Below are 22,718 nucleotides of genomic sequence, written 5' to 3' on the forward strand. Positions count from 1 at the left end.
ACAGAAACGGCAGGGTCCTTAGTGGGGAAGGAGCTACCCTAGGGGTTGAGGCGCCAGAGGTGGTGAGCAGATGAGAGGCCGACAGTACCTTGCGGGATTTCTGGCCTCCGAAGAGCGGGTGGGGATGCAGAGCAAGAGCAGGGAGCAGGGAGGCAGAGGAGGCAGAGGACAGGGCAGGCGGCCAAGAGAACAGGACAGAAAAACAGCTCCGTGAGTGCCGGCAGGGGCGGGGCTGCCGCCCGAGGAGGAAGAGAAGGCAGCAGCGGGAGTCCCCTCACGGCCCAGGGCACTCACCGGGGACTCCCCCAACACACGGGGGCCGTCGCCCACACGCATGGCACCCTTGCGGCCGTTTCGCTCCAGTGAGACCCTGGTCCAGGCTCCCAGGGTGACTGGCTCCCTGCTCCTGGCGAGGAGAGGCAGTGTGAGTGGGCTCTGGCCGCCACCGGCCACGCGACCACCCAGGACCCGACCGAGCTGTTGGTGCCCCGGCCCCGGGCCAGTGCCCCAGGCCTCCCAGAGCCTCCCTTGCCAGCCCACCTGATGACCGCAGCCCCCTTGCCCAGGTCGTAGCGGAACTCCAGGTGGCGGTCCTGCAGTGCCAGCGACACGAAGTCCCCCTTGCCGTCCGTCTTCTGCCCGTTGTAGAGCAGGAGGCCGCTGGGGCCTCGTGCCAGGAACACGACCTCCAGCGCCATCTTCTCCCTGGGGTCATGGGGAGTCGGGGTGTCTCGCTGTCCCCTCCCCACAGGAGAGATGGAGGTGGGGGCCGGCCCTTCCCCCCTGTTCCTACCCCACCAACCCCAGGTCCCGTGCAAAGGTGTGCAAGCCTCTCAGCTCCAGGTGGGAGAAGCCGTTGAAGTCAGCCAGGAAGGGCCCAGAGCCGTCCTGCCCCGAGGCTGTAGGAAGAGTCACCAAGGCCTCAGTCCTGACCCCCGGGGCCTCCTGCACCCCATGCCAGCCGTGTGCTGAGCCTAACTCAAAACCCAAGCTAGACTGAGCCGCATCCTAACTGCAATGCTACGTGGAACCTGTACCCGCCCAAACGTTCAACCCCACCCCTACCCCCTGCCCTGAGAGCCCCACGCCTCCGACCTGTCTGGCAGAGGGTGCCCCCACGCCCCAGAGGGCACTCGCACTGGGCACCACCCTCGGGCAGCACACGGCAGGGCGCCGCCCCATGGCAGGGGTTGGGCTGGCAGGAGCTCTTCTCATCGGCACAGGTTGGTCCTGGATGGAGGAAGAGGGGACCGAGGTCCCAGGAGGCGTCAGTTGGGTACCGCCCACAGGGCCTGGGGTCCCACTCCCACCCGCCCCAGCCCTACCCTCACCGACGCGGCTGGGCGGGCACTGGCAGTGGAATCTTCCAGCCTCCAGGGCCTGGCACGGGGCCCCGCCACGGCAGGGGTTGGGCAGGCAGGGGTGGTCCCCGCACTCGCCCACGCCAGAGCCTCGGGTGGCAGCCCCTGGCCCAATGCCAAGCTCCAGGCGCTGGTTGTTGACGTCCAGCAAACGGATGCATCCCCTCAGGCCGGTGCCCACAAAGGTCCGCTCCAGCGCCCTGCCACCAGGAGGGACACCGGGTCAGGGCTCAGGGGCCACAGGCAAAGCCACCTCGCACACCGGGACCCCAAAGGGCCGGGGTCGGGGTCGGGGCCACATCACCCTCCAGGGGACTCACACAGCAGCCTGGTCCTCGGGTACGCCGCCCACAAAGAGGTCTGTGTCCAGGTTGAGGCCATCGGTGCCACTGGGACTCTCGCCCAGAACAGGGGTCTCGCCATCCACCGAGAGGGTGCCCCGGCGCCAATGCCGCGACAGCTCCAGGCGGTGCCACTGGCCCGGCTCTACCGGCACGGCACTGGTCAGCACTGCGGGCCCTGAACCTGTGTCAAACCTGAGGGCGGGAGCAGGTGCTCAGGACCATCGCCCGGCCCCGCCCCCACCCCGCCCCCCTGAGCTGCCCCGGTCCCGTCCCCTCCCCGCCCACCTGAGCTGCACGCGGCCGTCTAGCAGCGCCAACGCCAGGAAGTCCTTGCCCCGGGCGTTGCCGTTGTACAGCAGCAGCCCCTGAGGCTCCAGGGCCCGGAATTCCAGCGCCAGGCGCAGCGTGTGATAGGCGCGGAGAGTGCGGAAGGCCAGGAAGGAGTGGCCCTCGAAGGCCGGCACAGGGGCGCCAAGCACTGCAAAGGGTGACCGGGAGGGCCAGCTGGAAAAGCTCCAAGGATTCCCCACTTTTATCCCTGAAACCGCCCCGCTTTTTTTTTTTTTTTTTGAGACGGAGTTTCGCTCTTTTTGCCCCGGCTGGAGTGCAGTGGTGCGATCCTGGCTCACCACAACCTCCGCCTCCCAGGTTCAAGCGATTCTCCTGCCTCAGCCTCACGAGGTGGGATTACAGGAACCCACCACCACGCCCAGCTAATTTTGTATTTTTAGTAGAGACGGAGTTTCTCCATGTTGGTCAGGCTGGTCTCGAACTCCCGACCTCAGGTGATCCGCCTGCCTCGGCCTCCCAAAGTGCTGGGATTACAGGCGTGAGCCACCGCACCTGGCCGAAACCCCGCCTTAATCCAGGCTCCTGCCCCCAACTCAAAGCCTGATGGTGGCTTAGCCCCACCCCCAATCCTTGCCCAGACCCTGCTGCCTCCCTGCCTTCCCCTGCAGTGGACATCCTTACCCTTCTCACAGATGGCGCCTCCCCTGCCTGCCGGGCAGCTGCAGGTGAAGCCCCCGCCCAAGGCCCAGTCCTGGCAGGTCCCCCCGTGGAAGCAGGGCTGTGAGTCACAGGGCTTTGGAGGCTGCTGGGGGACTGGGGGCCGACGTCCAGGCACACGGCTGGGGGCAGTGGTGGGGGGCCGACGTGTGGTGGGGGCTGCCGTGGTCTTGGCAACGGGCTGGCTTGTGTGACTGGGGTGCAGGGCCCGAGGGGTCACAGCAGAGGACGGCAGGCGCGACGCAGTGGTAGCTCTGGCCGTGGCTACGGCAGCAATGGCTCCTGATGTGGCCCCCGTGAAGAACGCAGGAAACCAGTCTGCCGGCACAGGGAGCTGTTAGGGTTTCCTGGGAGCAGGGCCAGGAAGCGGTGAGGGGTAGGGGCATGGGCAGAGGACGGGGCAGGTAAGCTGCGGCTCGTGGCCTGGCGCTCACCAAAGTCCATAAATCGCACGTGCTCCTGCAGCGGCCGCCTCAACCCCAAGGACCGGCGCCTGGACACCTGGATCTGCCGGAGCAGGGCCCGGGCCACGTCGGGTGCCCTGAAGGCTGTGGCTGGGGAGGAGGGAGCTCTGAGCATGGCAGAGCCCCAGGCATTCCCCCACCCATTGCCTCCCAGGAAGGGTTCGGGGTGGGGGTCTCACTGGGGTCAAAGTGCACATCCACAATGGCGCGGACGGATTTGCCGGGCCCCAGGTCCCGCAAGCGGACACTCCGAAAATCCTTCTTGACGTCTGAATTCCGGAAGAGGTCGTCCAGCTGTGGCAGGGGGTAGGCAAGGACTTGGGGGGACGCCCAAGCCGGGCTGCCCTGGTGCTGCTCTGGGTATCTGGGGAGGAAGGCCAGTGGGTGGGTGGGGGCTGCGCCCCGTCTTACGGTGCTCTCAATGCTCCTGGCTGTCTCCCCGAACAGCTCTGACTTGGGGTCAGCCATCTCAGGCGTGTAGAACAGCTCCTGGCCCTCGACGCCCTCCAGCTCCAGGACGCCCTGGAACACCTTGGTGGCTGTGGGGGAGGTGCAGTGAGGCCCTGCCTGGCATCTGCCTGGCATCCAGGCTGGCCCGGGCCCAGGCCCCAGCAGCAAGCCACGCAGGTGCACAGGAAGGTGCATGTTAGTCAGATGGTCATGAGGTTAGTGGGGACCCCAGGGTGGGGCTGCTGTCGGTTACCAGGAGGACTCCTCGGAGCAGCGTGCCACACCGGCTTGCAACGAGAGAGACGGGTTAGGCGTGGGGTCCCTGGCACGCACGTGTTTGAGGGGGCCGAGTCCCAAGACCATAACCCCCGGCACTGACCTGCTGCCCAGGTGAGGAGGCAGCACTTCGGCCGAGCCCAGGCTGATCCTCACACTCCCCTCGCCCAGCCGTCCACTCACCGGGGCAGTTGGAGCCCTCTGCATCCAGCGAGGGCGTCTTCCCATCAGAGCAGCAGCCCAACGCGGAGTTGTAGCAAGAAGCCCTCTCGATGGGTGGCCCAGGGGTGGCCACGCTGCTGCCCTCGAAGGGCTCGAGCCCTGGGGAGACACGCTCTGAGCCCAGGCTCTGGTGGCACCTCTCGGCACCTGCCCACCCACCCCAAGTCCTTGAACCCTGCTCACCCCCAGAGCCACCCCCACTGGCCTCCTGGTCCCCGCTCAGTTCCTCATCGCCGCTTCCATCAGTGCTGCCAGATTCACCAAAGGCAGATGCCACCAGGCTGGGTGCAGGGGAGGGTGCCGTGGGGGGCACGGTCAGCACGGGCCACACGGTGGTCCTGGGGATGCTGGCGGTGGTCTGAGGTCGCGATGAGGGCGGAGGGGCGGCCCGGCTGTGTGCGGTACTGCTGGGAGCCAGGGGGAGGGCGCCGGGGGGGGCTGGCAGTGCCTGGCTCAGGAGGAGCCCTGGGGTGGTCACTGTCACGGAGGCAGATGTCGGGTGAGTGCTGGGAGCAACAGCTTCTGCAAGGAGAGGGAGGTTGGCGGGGGGACCGGTTGGGACAGGGTCAGGTGGCTCAGGGCGGGTGGGGCTGGATTTAGGGCAGCGTCAGGCCTTCCTGGTCAGTTCTGGGGCAGTGGCCGTCAGGCCTCACCCTGGCACGGGCCCAGGCTCTGGATAGAGATTTGCAGGCCCCGGCGGCAGGCGATGGTCTTCAGCTGACACTCGTTGCCGTATGTGACTCCATCTGACCCACAGACCTGGGGCAGAGAACAAGGATGTTCACGGCAAGGCCTCCTCCCCACTCCCCTTCACATTCCACAGCCCTCACCTTGGTAGCACTGGCCTCTGGACAGGTGAGCATCGGGCAGACACAGTGGGCTGAGCCAGACTCCTCCACGCACAGTGCACCGAACTCACAGTGCATCTCTGCACAGGTCGCAGGCGCAGAAGCGTCTGGGGACAGGCATGGGAAACCTCTGTGGCTCGGGTGACCCCACCCCACCTCATGAAGCCCCAGGGTAGCGCTGGCCCTCACTCACCAGCTTCACAGCCCGCGGGGCCCAGGGCACGGCCGTCTGGACACTGCCCACACTTGGGTCCGGCCACCCCGGGCTTACACGAGCACAGCCCCGTCATCTGCTCACAGTCATCCCGCACGGCGCCCTGGGGATCACAGCTGCAGGCTTTGGGGGAAATTGGGGAGGAATGTGATGTCTGCACCTGGACAGGCTTCCCCACCTCCTCCAGAGCCTGTTCCCCAACCCTGGCTCTGCCCAGCCCCCAGCCAGGTGTGGGTCAGGCCAGGGCCTGGGCAGGTGAGGAGAGGCCCAGTGATGGGGGTGGACGGGTAGGAGGGCATAGCTGGTGGCCAGTCCTGGGCCCTGTCACTTACGTGTACAGCCACTCCGGCCATCGGTGACGATGCCTCGAAAGTTCCAGAAACCAGGCTCACAGCGGTCACATCTGAGGCCCCCCACACCTGGGCGGCAGGAGCACTGGCCTGTGGCTGGGTCACAGGTGCCGCCGTAAGAGCCGTGGGGGTTGCACTGGCAGGCACCTGCAAGGCCGGGGCAGGACAAGGTCACGTGGCCGCACAGCCGCACCAGGCCCGGGGTCAGGGCTGAGCTCAAGTACTCACTGGGGCAGCCAGCCAGGCCCACGCCCCGGGCTGCGGTGATATTGTCCTGGCAGCAGCCGTAGGGCGTCTGGGCACAGCGTAAGGGGGCCACAGGTGGCAGCGGGGTGAAGGTGGGGCCTGCAGGAAAGGGTATGGGACTCAGATTTCATGCAGTGCTGGACACCCACCCTGGACCCAGCAGTGGCTTCCACCTACCCCCACCGTCACCACTCAGCCCTCCCGATCCCAGCTCCCAGAGGAGCCTGGGAGCCTGGGGCTGGCTGAGGACACAGGTGAGGCTCCCACATCGTACGCAAGGACATGTCTGTAAATGCAGGTCCAGGAACACACAACACACAGAGCATCCAAAGATCATGGACACACAGCTCTGTGCACACACACACACACAGCTGTACATACGCAGATGAGCGTCCTTGCAAATCGAGAAACAGGCATCTGAAGACGTCGGCATGCATTCTCACCCACGTTCCTCCAAACTGTACCGTTAATGCCCCCTGCAGACACACATCTGTGCACATGCGTAACACACACCGGGCACAACTTTTACCTAATTAGTGTGATACACTGACTGGATCGATGAATGCAGATAAAGTGTCCACACGGTGGAGCCCCACATAGTTCATGCTGCCTCCCAGTACTGGGGCCTGGCCTGGTGCACGCCCACTGACTGATGGACACACGCCCACACACGCAGCTGCACAAATGTGCACATGCACCAACACTGGACGATGCTCACTTACAACACAATACATACGTCCACAGAGGCCCACCGCAGCACACAGGCATGCCCACATCCAGACGCGGAAACCCAGACGCCACCGCGCCTGTACCTAAGACCCCACGTGCAGCCGGCTCACCTCGGCAGGCTCCCTGGGCCGCTACGTAGAGCTCTCGCTGTGACTCGCACCTGGCCTTCTTCAGCTCACACTCGGTGCTATAGGTGATCCCATCTGAGCCGCACACCTGGAGAGTGGAGTCAGTGTGAGCGGCCGCAGCCTCGTCCCCGCTGCCCGCCGAGAGCCAGGGGTGCAGCGCTCACCGGGCTGCCCGGGACACTCTGGCAGCTGAAGTCACAGACACACGGCCCGTCCTCCGAGTCTTCGTCCCAGATGCCACCGCGCTGCCGGCACAGCTCCTGCTCACAGTCACCGTCCTCCCCAGAGCCAGAGCCTCCGGAGCCGCACTCCGCTGTGGGGAAGGGGAGCGGAGTCACCCAGGGGCTTCTTGTCCAAAGCCTGAGCCCAGCAGTTCTCGCCAGCGTCCCCCGGCCTACCCTGCTCGCACGGCCCTGCCCGGGCCTCCTCGATCTGTGTCTGCTGCTGGCAGGCAGCTTCCCGTAGCTCGCAGGCACTGCCATAGGTGACACCGTCGCTGCCACACACGGGGCCGGGCGGGGGGTGCTCACACCGGGGACACACACACTGCCCTGCCGAGCACACAGCCCCAAAAGCACACACGGCATCTCCACAGGTCTCTGCAGGAGACAGATCCAGGAAGGGGTCGGCAGGCCCAGGCTGAGTGAGGCACAGGACCCTGGCCCGCCCGGTCCCACGGCCTCACTCACCGCAGGGTCCAGCTGAGGCCACGTGCAGGCTGATCTGGCGGGTGCAGGCGTGCACGTGCAGCATGCACTCGCTGGGGTATGTGTGCCCATCGGAGCCACACACGGGCTGGGCCAAAGCCACGCATTCAGAGGAGCACACGCAGCGCCCGGTCTCGGCCTCACACAGGGCTCCAAAGCGGCACTGCCCGCAGCGGTCTGGGGAGGAGCTTCCATCACCATGGCAACCAGGAACCTCCCTCTCCCCGACCCCCACCAGACCCCTCACCCGCCACTGACCACAGGGTCCTTTGTGCGCCACCTGGATCTCCCGCCCGAGGGTACAGGCTGTGGCCTCCAGCTCGCACGCGCTGCCGTATGTGACGCCGTCGCTGCCGCACACAGGATCGTAGAGGCTCGAGCACGCCTGCAGGCATTCACACGCTGCCTGCCCGTTCTTCACAGCACATGTCGCCCCGAATGCACACTGCACCCCGAGGCACGGGGACGGGGCCTGGTCTGGGGAGGATACAGGTGCTCAGTGGTCCCACAAGCCCCCCCTCAGCTGCAGGCAAAGCCCCCAGCCCCACGTAGCAGTCCCTCTCCCAGGGAGGGGATGGTGGAGGAAGAGAGAACACAGGAGAAGGGCCAGATGCACAGCAGACACGGCAGAGAAAGGGACAGACACGCGGCAGAGGCGAGCGGAACACACACCCAGGAGTCCCCGGTGGCTGTGGGCGGGGCTGCCCCCAAGCTTGGGGCTTCCTGATTGTCCACAGCAGGCTATGGGAGGGCCAGGCTTCCCCAGCCTGCCCAGGCCACTGACCCCTAACCACCAGCATCCCCAGGACACCCATGCATGTGGGGGGCTCTCTGTGGGTGGGAGGAGCCTGCACCCCCAGAGTCACACCCAGGGCTGCACGGGGGAGGAGGTGTCTGTCCACTTGCTCTGAGGACCACAAGGCCAGGCAGCAGCAAGCCACCCCCCCTGCCGCACCGGGGGCAGACCTCGGGCTGCGGGCTCCTGGCGGGCAGGCACGGCACCTCATCCTGCCAGCAGGTCAGGCTGGAAGACACAAGAGGCGGAGCCGACAGAGAAGAAGAGACCAAAGAGAAGAGACAGACGCAGAGAGAAAGACCAGAAGATGGGTGAACTGACCAAGACGAACACACGCAGGCAGAGCCACGGCAGCCGGGCCCGCCAGGGCACAACGGCCACTGCCTCCCCCGGCCCTTCAAGTCCTGACACTGCCTCCAAAAGGGCCGGTGGCTGCCCATGTCCCAAGAGTGATGACCCTGGTGTTGTGTCCAGCCTGCCCACCCCAACAGTCTGTGCTTACAGTGCAGAGACACGCTGACAGGCCAGGGAACTCCCAGGGAGGGCGTGGCTGAGAGCAGGGACCAGGGAGCCCGGACAAGGCCCCGCCTCTGCCTCACCAGCCCCCAAGTATCCAGGTACCCTCCACACACAGCCTCCACCCTCCCCAGAGCCTTCCCAGAGGGACCAGCCCACTCCCAGGACCCCAAAAGGAGAATGATGGATGAAGATGGCATGTGATGTCCAGGCAGGGACTGACGCAGGAGCAGCCCACCCCGCCTGGCCTCCACCCCGGGGCGCTCACCACACGGGCCCTGGTGCTTGCTGGGGATGGCACGCTGCTGCCGGCACTCAGCCTGCTGCCGCCAGCAATCACTGTCATATGTGCGCCCGTCCTGGGCACACACGGGCCTGTAAGCCCCGTCACAGGTGACGCGGTCGCAGGAGCAGCGGGGACGGCCACGGCGGGACAAGCACACGGCATTGAACTGGCAGGGCTCCGGGCACTGGTCTAGGGCGCAGGGGTGAGGGGATCATGGAGAGGCCGGAGCCCTCCCCCCAGGGGAGCCACCAACCTCCACCCTGGCACAGGCCGGAGCCCTCCCCCGGGGGAGCCGCTCACCTCGACCCTGGCACAGGCCGGAGCCCTCCCCCGGGGGAGCCGCCCACCTCGACCCTGGCACTGGCGGGAGCCCTCCCCCAGGGGAGCCGCCTACCTCGACCCTGGCACTGGCGGGAGCCCTCCCTCGGGGGAGCCGCTCACCTCGACCCTGGCACTGGCCGGAGCGCACTTTCTGCAGGAGGAGACCCCGGGCGGCCCCCGATCGGCCCATGACACAGTCGTTTTCGTAGGTGACTCCGTCGTCCCCACACACTGGCGCCTGCCGGGCAGGGCAGCTCTCGGGCCGTAGGAGCATCTCAGGGCGCCGCGTGCGCGGGTTCACACGGCAGCTGCGGCTCGGGTCAGGGAGGGCGCCCTGACAGGGGTCTAGGGGTCGAGGGCAGGAGTCAGGACGCTGTTGCCGCGCGCCCACAGAGGTCGAGCCGTGCGCCCGCCGCCGCGCTCACCACAAGGGCCGTCGAACTTCTTGAAGACATTCTCCTGGCGGGCGCAGGCGCGGCGCAGGAGCTGGCACTCGCCGGCGTAGTCGGCGCCGTCGCTGCCGCAGACGGTCCCCTCGGGGGCGCCACGGCAGGTCGCGGGGCACAGGCAGGAGGCCGTCAGCCCGTCGGCCGAGCGCGCACAAGTGCTGCCGAAGCTGCAGTTCACGTTGGAGCAGGGGTCCCGCGAGCCTGCGGGCGGGGTTTGCCGGTCAGACGGGCCGCCCCCGCCCCGCCCCGCCCCGCCCCGCCCCGCCCCGCTCCGGCCTCAGGCCCCTCCCAGCCCCGCTCCTTCCCGCCGGGCCCCGCAGGCCCCGCCCCTGCCCCGCCCCACTGGTCCCGAGGCCCCGCCCAGCCTCGCTCCATCTCATAGGCCCCGCCCCTCCCCGCCCCAGGCACCGGCCCCGCCCCGCTCACCGCACGGCCCGCGGCTGAGCAGGCGGATGCGGCGCTGCTGGCTGCACTGCGCCCGCTGCAGCTCACATTCGTTGCTGTAGGTGGAGGCGTCCGACCCACACACCGGCGCCACCACGCTGGGGCACGGGCTCTTCTTGCAGACGCAGGACGCCCGGCCCGGCCCCTCCGCGTTGGGCTCGCACACGGCTCCGAAGCCGCACAGCATTCCCCGGCACGCTGGGGGGGGGGTCGGGGAGAAGGCTCAGGGTGCCGGGGCGCCCGTACCCACGTCCACAAGACTGCGAGACCTTGCCGTGCTCGCAACCTGCGCATTCACCCCCCCGCGCCACATCGGGAGTCCACCACGGACACGGACACGCGTGCGTGCGCTCACAGGACCGGCCCTGCCCCTCGCAGACCCCGCCCGCCGAGGATTCCCGCCAGCCCCGGGCCTCTCCAGGGATGACCATTCTCCCCCACCCCGCCCCTGCAGCCGCGGAGAGGGGCGTCTCCCGCAGGCGGCACCGGAGTCTGTTTCTGCGACGGGCGAGCACCCACTTCCCACCCACCTCATGGGCCCCCAGCAAAAAGCAGAGACGCCTCGAAACCAACTCGGGCACAAGCAGTCCAGGCCCCAGTTCTGCTCAGGAGCTCCTTCCACATCGGCACCGGAGCCTCTCACCGATTCACCCCACGGAGCCCGGGGAGCCCCTTCCCGCGCTGCTGCAGCGTCCAGCACACCTGAGCCCTGCCGCCTCCTGCCCGGGTCGCACCCAGGTCCCGCGTCCGGCCCTCAGGGACCAGAGAGCCCCACGGGGACGGGGTATGAGGCCAGGTCACAGCTCTGACCCACCTCTGACGCCTCCCTGACCGCTCCCTGCGCCTAAGATGGGTGGGGAATCTTCTTGCCTCCCTCTCCCCAACTCTTCCCCAGCTTCCCTGGAAGTGCAAATTCCCGGCCTCCGCCTCTACTGTTTCCTGTTCTCCCTGGCCAGCCCTCCACCCGCGGCAGGCCTGTGCCCTTCTACAGCCTCCCATCGCTCCCTGGGATCCCTGGGGCACCCACACGCCTCCTCCCTGGGCATCCCCCTGGCCCCCCACCTCACTCCTGCCTCCTCCATCCCCCTCACTCTCGGTCAAAGCGACCTTCCTTCTTGGAGAGGTGCAGAAACTGTTGCTCATTTTAGTTCTTACTGTTGCAGACCACTGCGCCTGACACACGTCCCATCACCAGACCTCAACGTGGCCAACAAAGCTGCCTCAGGCACGTTAAAACCCAGAGACCCTGCGGCAGCCCATCCTGAGCACCCCACCCCCAGCATGGCCCACCCAGGATCAGGGAAGGGCCCATTAGAGGCTGCAGCTGTCTGGATTTAATAAATGTTTAATTGGGTCCAATTATCATTAATAAGTCATGTCAGAGGGGTGGCTACCACCCATCACTTCCCAGCAGGCTCGCGAAATGGGGCAGGAGGAAACCCCCCCATCTCCAAGGAGGATGGGTGCACTGGGAGCTGAAGCCAGCTGTTGCTATGGCAACAGCCCACCCCAGAAGGGCGACTGGCGCTGTCTGTCTGGGTGTCCCTGCCCCCACCCCAGAAGGCTGAGTGAGGGCCGTCAGCCTGCCATCCCTGCAACCTACCCATGCTCCCCCCCCACCAACAGATCCCTGTCCTCCTCCCCAAACCTTGGCTGTGCCGCCACCCCTCTTCTGCTCCTCTCCTACCTCAGGTCCTGCAGCCAGGCTGCTCAGCTCTGCATTACCCACTGTGGGAATGTGGGCAGGTTCTCACCTGCCTGGGCCTCAGTGTCCCCTTCTGTGAATAGGAGCAATAGGACCTACCTCCCTGGATTGTGGGGTTAAATGGGCCAGTATCTGCAAAGCTTAGAGGGTGCCCAGCACACAGCACTATGTGGCCTGTCTGCTACCATCATAAGTACAGTCATGAGGGCTGTCATCACCACTGGCCTCCCTCTGTCCTGGCTCAAATCAAACTCAAACCACATGCACTCCTGGCCCCTTCCCTTCCCTTCTGGTTCCCCTTCTCTCTCCCCTCAGCATCTCCCTGTCCCTTTGGCCCTGCCTTGTCCAAGGCCCTGGGACTCCCAGTCCAAATCCAATGGGCACCTGCCAATGCCCAGCCAGCTGTTCTCCTGGGCTTCGGCTGGACCTGTGGACCAATGGTTCCCCCCAGGTCCCAAACCCATGGCCGAGGACCCAGTCACCTCCCTGCACCTGGCGGACTCCTGAGCCTTTCTCCCCTCATGGTCACCTTGGCCCACCCAGACCTCTCCCAAGGCCCTGACACCATGGCCAAGGGCACTGTTCCTGGATGGCAGGCATGCTCCTCATCCGCCAGGACCCGCAGCTCCCTCCACAGTCCAGCCCGAGGTCCTGCTGCGTCCCAAGACAGAGCCTTGGGGAAGAAGGTGATGATGGCAGCTCACCAGGGTGAGCAGGGCTGGACTGCTTGCAAGGGCATGGAGGTGCATGGAGAGCAGGCTCTGGGATGGGAGCCTAGAGATACCTTAGGGAAAGGCTCCGAGCGACCAGCTGCTGGGCCAATGTGGCAGGGCAGTGGGGAGACCTTGGGTACCTGGGGGGGACCTTGAAGCCAGGCTGAGCACCGGCCCCCCATCCCCATTTGGTGTGCAGGGCCAGGTCCTGGCCCCTTCCCCTCTGCCTCCAGGGCCTGAAAGAGTCCGCTCCTCTTGGGATGTGGCCCCAGCTGTGGAGTGGGGGTGGATCTCCCTCACAGCATTTGATGATGTGACACTGCCGGCCAGCCCAAGGTTTAAAGGTCACAGTGCTGGTCCCTCCCTCCTATTTCCATCCAAGCTGGAAACACATCTGCCCCTCAAGAGTGAGCTCAGAAATCACTGCCTCCGGGAAGCCCCACCCCCCCCATTCTCGGCTCACACTGCGGACTTAGGTGAGGGGCCGCTCCCACCACCGTGCTGAGTCCCCACAGGCCTGGGGGATCATAGAGGCTCCACACAAGATCACCTGAAGACAGGTGCACGTGGTGATGGCACACACGCACGTACCCGCCAGGCACAGCGCATGGCAGCAGCCACGCCCCGAGATGTCAGGACACTCGCCTCCCCAGCCAGCTGGCAGGGGGAAGGTGAGACATAGCCGAGGCCGCCTGACAAGGCCACACGGCTAGAAATGCCAGCGCTGGGCTCAGACACATCTGCGCTCCGGTCACCGGCCCACACGGCCCCTCATAGATGCAGGGGACACACCTAGGCCCCTGAGAGCCCTGTGTTCCCGATGGGTCATTTTTGGGGGTCCTGCCACGCCTGTCCTAGCTCCGCCTCCTGCAGGAGCCCCTCCCTGGCCACTCGGCCTCCCCACCCACTCTCCCGCAGCGTGACGGGTCCTCCCACCATGTGCAATGCTGGAGGCGGCAGTGCTTTTTATAGGAGCGGGTATATTTAACTCCCTTCCTGGTCCTGGGTAGGCTGGGGGATGGAGAGGATGCCCCAGCCCAGCTGTGAGCTCTGGCCTGTAACTATGACCGCTGTTAGGTGGCGTGTGGGTCACGATGGCCTTGGTGTGTAGCCCTCCGTGACTGTGTGGCAGGGTGGGCTGTGGCTAGGTGAAGGGGGCAGTGTGTAAAGAAAAGGAAACACTCCCCAGCCTTCTGGGTGTCAGGAAAAGAGGCTGAGGATGCTAAGAGAGGGAACCTCCCACCTGAGCACATCTTGAAATCCAGTTGGCTCCAGGCCTCTGGCTCACATGTGGTGCAAAGTCAGTTCTTGCCCTGGCTCTGCCTGGCCCCAGCCACCAGCATAGACCTGCCTCCTCCCCAGGACCCAGCCCACTGGGAGGGTTCAGGCCCCTTCCTGCAAGACTTGGGTCCTTCTCTGAGTCCATACCCTCCTGCCCCCAGTCCTGGGGCTGCCAGGAGGGAGAGGGTCTTCCAGGACAAGCCAGCTGCTCACCTACCTGCTCTCCCAGCCCGTTGCAGGCCCCTGCAACCCCGTGTCCCCTCAAATGCCTCAGGTCACAAACCACCCATGGTGCTGTGCTGCCCTGACCCACAGGGCTCCTGAGTCTCAGGAGGGGGACAGCAATCCCACCAGGACGAGGCCCCTCAGAGGCCTCAATCACCTTGGCCATGCAGACCGGTCTCCTCTCCCCACAGTCCAAGAGAAGCCTGGTGCTCTGAAGAGCCTTTGGGATCTCGTAGGAACAGCCTGGTGGGGCGGGGGGCGGGTGTTGGAGGGCCATCAGGGGCTGGGGGCCAACAGACAGGTTGCAGGGCTAGAGCCCAGGGGTAGGACGGGTTCCCACAGCCACCATTCCCCATTCCCACTGCCCAGCTCCTCACCCCAGGCCCAGCGCTGCCCCAGCCCATAGTCCCTGGAACCAGAAGTTGAGTAGCCAAGTGTGGGAGAACCACTGCCCACTTGCTGGTGTGCGGCTTCAGGAGCAAAGCACAGCTGACTACAGGTCACCCCAGCCTGGCCGGCGGCCGAGGAAGCAGAGTGCCTCCATCTCACACCCCTGAATCCAGCTCCGGTTCCCAGGTGCCTAAACTCCACACTCCCAGGTAAGACCCCACCCTATCCTTCAGACCACTGAGCATCCCAAGCTGCCCCCACCCCCACCCCTCAGCACAGGTGGGCATCACAGGGGCCCCTGCCAAGGCCTGGCCACCTCCTCCAGCCATCATCCCCCACTCCCAAGACCTGGAGAGTGGCCGAGACGATCTATCCAGCCCAGGGCTCTGTCTTCAGATCACTTCAGGATTCCCCAGGTCGTCCTTCCCACCCCATGTCCTGGTCAGGAAGGCCTCACAGCACGGCCTCACACAGACAGCCCTGTACATGCAACTGAACGCAAGTGAGACGCAGTGATGGGGCAGGTGCTGAGAGAAAACCTGGGTGCTCCTTCCCCACCTGCTGGAAAGGACCCCAGGCTTGGCGAGGGAGCCACCGGTCCCCCCGTCTGTGTTCCCCTGCAGTGCTGACTGCTTCCTCTCTTCCCCTTGCACCACCCCGATGACAGTGGCCCAAACACCAGGAGCACCCCGGGGAGGACAGGCCCCACCTCACAAAGCAGGTCAACAAGGTCAGCCCACCCCCTCCATCACTTGTGCCCCCCCATGACAGCCTGCAGAGTCCCAGGGACAGACTGCGGCCCTCCAGGCCCCTCCCCAGACAGCTGTCGCTGATCAGGCCAGGGCCCTCCCCCAGCCCAGCCTTCCCTGCAAGCTCCTGTCCACTTCCAGCCTCTGTCCAGCCCCACCCCTTGCTGAACAGGGAGAAGGGAGGACAATGGAGCGGAGCCCCCTGACCAGACTCTGGCCCCGCCCTACAGGTCTGACATCACCTCACAACCTGTGGGTCCCAGGACTTGTTCCCAGTTTTGAGGCTGAGGGGGCTGACGCCCAGAGAAGTGAGAGCCGAGCTCCAGTGCCGTGAGGCCACGGCCTCCAGACCGCACATCTGGGTGCACACCTCCAAATGGCCCCTGAATCCCAAGAGTGCCACAGCCCATCCAGGTCCCCCAAACTCAGCCCCACTCACCATCAGGAGGCGTCGGAGGCACTGGAGTAAAGTGGGTCCCAGGTTTATCTAGAAGAAAACAAATCCCCAAGTTAGGCTCCTCTGAGCAGGCCCCTCCCTGTCCCATCCCTTTGCCCTGCCTGGAAAGGGGCGTCCCTGCCCACCCCACCTCCCCCAGCCCCAGGGATCCAGGCTGGGGAGGCAGGGATGCTGAAGGGTCCAGCCCTGACCCCATGAGCTGGCTGAGGTCTGAGACAGAGGCCCCTGCTTTTCTCTGCTCCTCCAGCCAAATAGTCATGGCCTGACCCCTGTCAGATGGGGCCCCAGCCACGGGGTGCAGGCAGGCCCCCCTTCCCTGGAAGAGTCCACCGCAGGCCCTGCCCTACCCCCAACTGCCGGCTCTCAGTGTAGCCGGCTGCCCCTCCCTCCCCAGCTCCCGCAGAAAGTGCTTCTGCAGCTTGGGGTGAGGGCCAGGCCCACTGAGAGCCCAAGGACGGCCTCCAGGGACCGAGGGGTCCGCAGAGTGACCCATCCCATCCCCGGGAAGCTGCCGGGAGCCCCTGGGACCCGCCGCGGCCTGCAGCCTCTATGTGCAGGGGCTTCGGGGTTGGGGCTTCGCCAGTGCGGCGCCCCGCCCGCAGCCACCTACAGTTACTGAGGAACAGCAGCACCGCGAAGCCGAGGGTGGCGGTGGCCAGCAGGATCAGGCAGGCGTTGCAGGGCACCATGAAGCCTCGCACCAGCAGGGAGGCGCCAGGCGGCTGCCGGGTGTCCCGCGCCAGCGGCAGCGGAGGCATGGCCCGGGGCTCCGGCTCTGCGCCCCACTCTCAGAGCGTGGGGGCTCCTCACGGGGTGCCCTTGGGCCTCTTCAGGGCTGCTCGCCCCATCCTGGGACCCCTGGGGCGGCGGACAGCAGCTGTGCCCTCAGAGTTCACCCAGTCACAGCCCTGGGGGTGCCAGGTTCTGGCTCCAGTTCTCCAGGCTCATCGTGGGAGGAGTGCAGAATTCTCCCGGAGTAGAAATCCCGAATGTGGGCTCCGAGGCAGGCGGAGGAGGGACTGGGAGCCCGCGGCCACCCCTGCTGCCCACAGCCTCCCCGGGCCGGCCGCCAGCGCTTGGTCTTCCCGGAGCCCCCGGAGCCGCGCAGACCGGAGAGGCGCTGCGCGCAGCCGGTGCGCGGGGTCCGGGCGCCGAGGGTCTGCTGTCCCTGTCCCCGGCAGAGGCGGAAGCGGCGATGGGAGCGGGCAGGCAGGAGGGGCGGCCGCGTCGGGAGCGAGAAGAAAGCGCCGCCTGCGGAGGCCGCGCCGGCTCCCGGGCTCCCGCCAGCTCCCCTCGTCCTCGCGGGGCTGGGGAGGTGAGTGAGGGGCGAGGGCGCCGCGGAGGGAGGGCGGGAGCAGAGACAAAGGAAGCCGCCTCCGGGGACCCCGGCGTCCGCGGGGAGTTCCAGAGGATCGGGCGGACGCGGACGGGAGAGCGCCGCACAAAAGGGAACGCCGGGCAGGCGGGGCCGGGGGTCCTCGGCTGGGGCTGGGGCTGGGTGTGAGCCCGGGACCGGGGGCGCTGGGGCTGGGGCTGGGCCGGGACTGGGGCTGGGGTGGCTGAGGCTGGGGCCGGGGGTGGGCCTGGGGGTGCTGAGGCTGAAGCTGGGGCCCTGGGGCCGGGGGTGGGACTGGAGGCGCTGGGGCTGGGCCGGGGGGCGTTCAACTGGGACTGAGTCGAGGGCAGCGGTAGGGCTGGGCCGGGGGAGCAGGGGTCGCGCCGGGCAGGGTCTGGTGCTGGAGCGGAGGCGGGTGCGGCCGGGGCAGGTCGCGGGAGGAGGAAGCGCCTGGGGAGCAGGAGCTGGGCTGGGCGAGTTCGCGCCCCGCACCCGCTGGGGTGAATCCGAGTCGCCGCAAGGGGCTCGGGGGGCCGCGTGCGCCCGCGGGTGCGCGTCGTCGTGCGTGTGCCCGCGAGTGTGTCTGCGCCCGCGGCCCCACCCTGGCGGGGCGTAGGTGGGGGAGGGCCCCAGGTGCGGCGCGAGCTGGAGGGTGGAGTGAGGTGAGCGGTCCAGAAATCGCCTCGCCCACTTTCCCCTGGGGATTGACAGTGGCTCCTCCAGTAGCCGGCGCCCCCGACTCCCGCGCGGGGCGGGGTCATGCAAATGAGTCCCATGCAAATTGCGGCGGGGACTCCCTGCGGGTCCGTGGGCCTGGAACGCCCCCGAGAGGCCGTTCCGGGAACGTCCGGGCCCTGACGTCACTGCGGCCCGGGGCGGGGAATGGGGGTCTGGGCCCATCTGGGACTCCTGACGCATAGTCCGGCGTCCCCACAACCGCCCCCGGAGGTCGCCCCTCTCCCTGGCCGCTGCCCAGCCGGGGTATCCGGGGGTAAGGGAGGGGCCCGTCCGGTCCGGTGCGTGCACCATCCCCTAGAGTCCATGCCAGGCCCGACCACCCTGGAGGCCAGAATCCCTCGGCGACCGCACCTCAGCCCCCCGCACACCCCTGGCCACCCCGCAGCCTTTGGAAGGGACCCCTGCGCACCCATTACCCGGCCCTCTCCTCTGTCCCTGCAATGACCTACCCCATTCCCCAAGCCCCCAGCTCCAGGAAAGCAAGGACCCGGCGCCAGGGCGCTTCTGCTCCGCCAGTCTCCCCCAGCACCGCGGACCAAGCCATCTGAGCCATCTGCCTCACTCGGTCTCACCCACTCTGCAGACGACAGCTGCCGGCAGCCACCAGTGCCACCGCGTGGTCACACCCAGGCCTCACCTCAGTCCACCCCAGAGGACCCACCGCCCACACCTGCTGCCTTCCTGGAGTCCGCCAGCCGGGTCTGTGGGCCCCTCAACCCCACGGACTCCGTCTGGACTCTCCCCAACGCCTCCTTCCCTCCAGGTGCCCTGTCTCACCCTCCTGGTCAGGCTCCTCCAAGGGCCCCAGCCAAATCCCACCAACCCCACCTTAGCTGGGAAGGTCCTGTCTTGCCAGCTCCCTCTCTTGGGACTCCTTTCCACCCCACAGCCAGGGACCAGCACCATGCCCCATCACCCAGACAGGAGGCCTCCACATCTCTACGGCCCTGGAACCTCCTGTTCCAATGAAATCTTGCAGAAAAATCCAAACTCAGCCAAGGGTTCTCACCCACCCCAAGCCACGTCCCATCCAGAGCAGCTGTCAAAGGAACCACTTGGAGACCCACCCCTGCTGGCCTCACTCTCTCCTCAGGGGAGCTCCTACCCCAACCACCCCACCCCGCTGGACCTTGGCACTGTCCACACCAGGCTGACAGTGTTCCGGCGGCGCTGAGTGTGGGTGCCCCGGGCAGGGTCTGACTTTTTATCTCCCCAGGGCAGGGTGTGGCCCAGGGATGAGAAAACCCAGCAACAGGACTTGCTGTGCAGAGGCAGGTGGTTCACACGCATTCCCCATTTCTCACCTCCCAGCTCTGAGTCCCAGGGGCAGTGCCAGGGTCAAAGCCAGGCTGTGCTACCAGGTCACGCGTCAGCCCGCCTGCTGCCACTACCTTCAGCCATGGGATCTCTTGGTGGGCTCTGCGGGAGGAGGACATGCAGGTACCAGAATGTGGGAGGGGTGGGGGAGCCCCAGGTACGGGCTGGCAGAGGGGGCCTCAAACACTGCCTGGGAAGTTTGCCCCCACACAGAGAGACCCTGGGATCTGCCAGCAAAGGGGGCCCAACAAGCTGAAAGTCACGTGGGGGGCCTGGCTGGCCCAGGCCAACACTGGAATGAGGCTTAGGGCCCCTTGGGCTGGGCCAGGGGTAAGGGGAACCAGGCAGGCAGCCTGGCCCCACCCAGCCCCAGTCAGTGTCTGAGCCCCCGACAGAGGCCCAGATGCCTTCAGAAAGACAAAGGGCCATTGAGGCCCCAGGCCCAGCCAGGGAGGGGAGCTCAGGCGACATGAGTTATTTTGGGATCTTCAGACAAAATCATTCAGCCCTGACCAGCCCACGCAGGCTCATGTGCAAGAAAGAGCACTAGCCTCCTGGTCCCTGATCTTACACTCACAGCACCATGCACTGCACACACACACACATGCTGATCTTACACTCAGCACCATGCACTGCACACACACACACATGCTGATCTTACACTCAGCACCATGCACTGCACACACACACACGATCTCACACTCACAGCACCATGCACTGCACACACACACACACACGCTGATCTCACAGCACCATGCACTGCACACACACACACATGCTGATCTCACACTCACAGCACCATACACTGCACACACACACACACACGATGTCACACTCACAGCACCATGCACTGCACACATACACATGCTCTCACACTCAGCACCATGCACTGCACACACACACACACGATCTCACACTCACAGCACCATGCACTGCACACACACACACACATGCTGATCTCTCAGCACCCTGCACTGCACACACACACACACGATGTCACACAGCACCATGCACTGCACACACACACATGCTGATCTCACACTCAGCACCATGCACTGCACACACACACACACATGCTGATCTCACAGCACCATGCACTGCACACACACACACATGCTGATCTCACACAGCACCATACACTGCACACACACACACACGATGTCACACTCACAGCATCATGCACTGCACACACACACATGCTGATCTCACACTCAGCACCATGCACTGCACACACACACACACATGCTGATCTCACAGCACCATGCACTGCACACACACACACGATGTCACACTCACAGCACCATGCACTGCACACACACACACGGCCACACAATGGGTATTCCTGGCCTGCCCAGCACCACCCCTGCTCCTTGACCCCCACTCTGCCCGCTGTTCAGCCCCACTGCCGACCCCAGCCCCAATCCTGTCCCTCCACCTGCCCCCATAGACGCGGGATGTCCCCCTCCCCCCACCTGCCTGCATAGACACTGATGCCCCCCACCTGCCTGCATAGACACTGATGCCCCCCACCTGCCTGCATAGACACTGATGCCCCCCACCTGCCTGCATAGACACTGATGCCCCCCACCTGCCTGCATAGACACTGATGTCCCCCCACCTGCCTGCATAGACACTGATGCACCCTCACCTGCCTGCATAGACACTGATGCACCCTCACCTGCCTGCATAGACACTGATGCACCCCCACCTGCCTGCATAGACACTGATGCACCCTCACCTGCCTGCATAGACACTGATGCACCCTCACCTGCCTGCATAGACACTGATGTCCCCCCACCTGCCTGCATAGACACTGATGCACCCTCGCCTGCCTGCATAGACACTGATGCACCCTCACCTGCCTGCATAGACACTGATGCACCCTCACCTGCCTGCATAGACACTGATGCACCCTCACCTGCCTGCATAGACACTGATGTCCCCCCACCTGCCTGCATAGACACTGATGCCCCCCCACCTGCCTGCATAGACACTGATGCACCCTCACCTGCCTGCATAGACACTGATGCCCCCCCACCTGCCTGCATAGACACTGATGTCCCCCACCTGCCTGCATAGACACTGGGCATCCCCCCACCTGCCTGCATAGACACTGATGCCCCCCACCTGCCTGCATAGACACTGGGCATCCCCCCACCTGCCTGCATAGACACTGATGCCCCCCACCTGCCTGCATAGACACTGGGCATCCCCCCACCTGCCTGCATAGACACTGATGCCCCCCACCTGCCTGCATAGACACTGGGCATCCCCCCACCTGCCTGCATAGACACTGATGCCCCCCCACCTGCCTGCATAGACACTGATGCACCCCCACCTGCCTGCATAGACACTGATGCACCCCCACCTGCCTGCATAGACACTGATGCACCCCCACCTGCCTGCATAGACACTGATGTCCCCCCCACCTGCCTGCATAGACACTGATGCACCCCCACCTGCCTGCATAGACACTGATGCACCCCCACCTGCCTGCATAGACACTGATGCCCCCCACCTGCCTGCATAGACACTGATGTCCCCCCACCTGCCTGCATAGACACTGATGCCCCCCACCTGCCTGCATAGACACTGGGCATCCCCCCACCTGCCTGCAGACACTGATGCCCCCCATCGGCCTGCATAGACACTGGGCATCCCCCCACCTGCCTGCATAGATATTGGGTGTCCCCCATATCTTTGTGCAACATTAATTTTGTCCCTCAACCCCCACCCATACACTGGGAAGGCACTTTCCCCTCACCTCCCACATATGTGTTCCCGTGTGGACACAGGCACACTCTGGTTGGGCACCCGCAGCTACTTATCCTGCCCTCAGAAGGTGGGGGTTGGTGCCTGGAGCAGGTGGAGCACTGGGCTCTCTGGCAATTGGTAGGCCCCGGAGGGGCTAGGGCTCGGTTCCTTCGGGAAGGGTGTGGGTGCCCTTGGCCCACGCACCGCACATAGGCTCTAATGCAGACCTTGACTTCTGGTCCACCCAAGCGCTCGGTGCCCCCAACCCCAACCAAAGAAAACAGCTGGCATGGAGCAGTCAGTGCCCACAGGTGCTGCCAGCCAGGTGTGGGGGGGCGTTTCCCCACGGGAGAGAGAACGGCCAGCAGGGGAGATGGCAGCTCCGAGGCAGGAATCAGCTTGCTCCCAGCTGTGGGGTCACGGCAGCTGACGACTGCGCCCCAGCCCTCTCTCCTGCCCCGTGCCCACAGCCTCTTTCTCCCACAGTTCTCTGCACTGGCCTTCACCCCTCAATGCACAGCTCCCTCCCGGCTTCCTTGGGAAGTGAGTGTGTGAATGGGGAAGGCACTGATGATGAAATCAGTGAAGGTCACGGTGAGCCCTGCTCACACCCCAGCCTCCCCTGGGGAGAGAAGGGGGCACAGCCCCTCCCCACCAGCTGCTGTGGGCCAGGGTCGCTGTGGGCCGGTGTTTGTGCTTGTGTTTCTCCAGCGGGGGGTGCATGGGAGCCTCCCACCTGCGGACACACAGGGGCTTGCTTCTCCTAGGGCCCAGTGTGAGGGTGGCCAAGGTGGCTGCCAAGGGGCGGGGCAGGGAGGCTCAGGCCGGCGACAGACCCCCGTTCCCACCCTGACCAGGCCTGGTCTGACTCCCAGACTGCCTTGCTGCCCCCAG

General features: G+C 65.6%; 1 protein-coding gene across 12 annotated transcripts in view; it reads right to left on the reverse strand.

The window, feature by feature from the left end:
• AGRN (agrin) overlaps positions 1–22,718 on the reverse strand; it is a 35,601-nt gene that overhangs the window by 5,159 nt on the left and 7,724 nt on the right. For 3 of the 12 annotated variants that reach the window (XM_054558277.2, XM_054558298.2, XM_054558335.2), the window contains exons 3-31: positions 15,662–15,709; positions 10,142–10,357; positions 9,692–9,916; positions 9,387–9,611; positions 8,928–9,134; positions 7,606–7,824; positions 7,330–7,524; positions 7,039–7,239; positions 6,805–6,953; positions 6,623–6,728; positions 5,766–5,882; positions 5,520–5,684; positions 5,167–5,310; positions 4,956–5,080; positions 4,779–4,884; positions 4,309–4,647; positions 4,087–4,224; positions 3,589–3,716; positions 3,357–3,471; positions 3,148–3,267; positions 2,678–3,031; positions 1,991–2,183; positions 1,682–1,897; positions 1,332–1,561; positions 1,096–1,230; positions 794–899; positions 541–705; positions 295–406; positions 38–100 (exon numbers count right to left, since the gene is read on the reverse strand). In XM_054558277.2, coding sequence (XP_054414252.1) covers positions 38–100; positions 295–406; positions 541–705; positions 794–899; positions 1,096–1,230; positions 1,332–1,561; positions 1,682–1,897; positions 1,991–2,183; positions 2,678–3,031; positions 3,148–3,267; positions 3,357–3,471; positions 3,589–3,716; positions 4,087–4,224; positions 4,309–4,647; positions 4,779–4,884; positions 4,956–5,080; positions 5,167–5,310; positions 5,520–5,684; positions 5,766–5,882; positions 6,623–6,728; positions 6,805–6,953; positions 7,039–7,239; positions 7,330–7,524; positions 7,606–7,824; positions 8,928–9,134; positions 9,387–9,611; positions 9,692–9,916; positions 10,142–10,357; positions 15,662–15,709 — 4,862 coding nt within the window. Of the gene's footprint in view, positions 1–37; positions 101–294; positions 407–540; positions 706–793; positions 900–1,095; positions 1,231–1,331; positions 1,562–1,681; positions 1,898–1,990; positions 2,184–2,677; positions 3,032–3,147; positions 3,268–3,356; positions 3,472–3,588; positions 3,717–4,086; positions 4,225–4,308; positions 4,648–4,778; positions 4,885–4,955; positions 5,081–5,166; positions 5,311–5,519; positions 5,685–5,765; positions 5,883–6,622; positions 6,729–6,804; positions 6,954–7,038; positions 7,240–7,329; positions 7,525–7,605; positions 7,825–8,927; positions 9,135–9,386; positions 9,612–9,691; positions 9,917–10,141; positions 10,358–15,661; positions 15,710–16,289; positions 16,528–22,718 lie in introns of those variants that run through there. The other 9 variants (XM_054558322.2, XM_054558312.2, XM_054558319.2 and 6 more) reach the window with 7 other exon arrangements.

Source organism: Pongo abelii, chromosome 1, assembly GCF_028885655.2.
Source record: "Pongo abelii isolate AG06213 chromosome 1, NHGRI_mPonAbe1-v2.0_pri, whole genome shotgun sequence".
Taxonomy (NCBI): Eukaryota; Metazoa; Chordata; class Mammalia; order Primates; family Hominidae; genus Pongo; species Pongo abelii.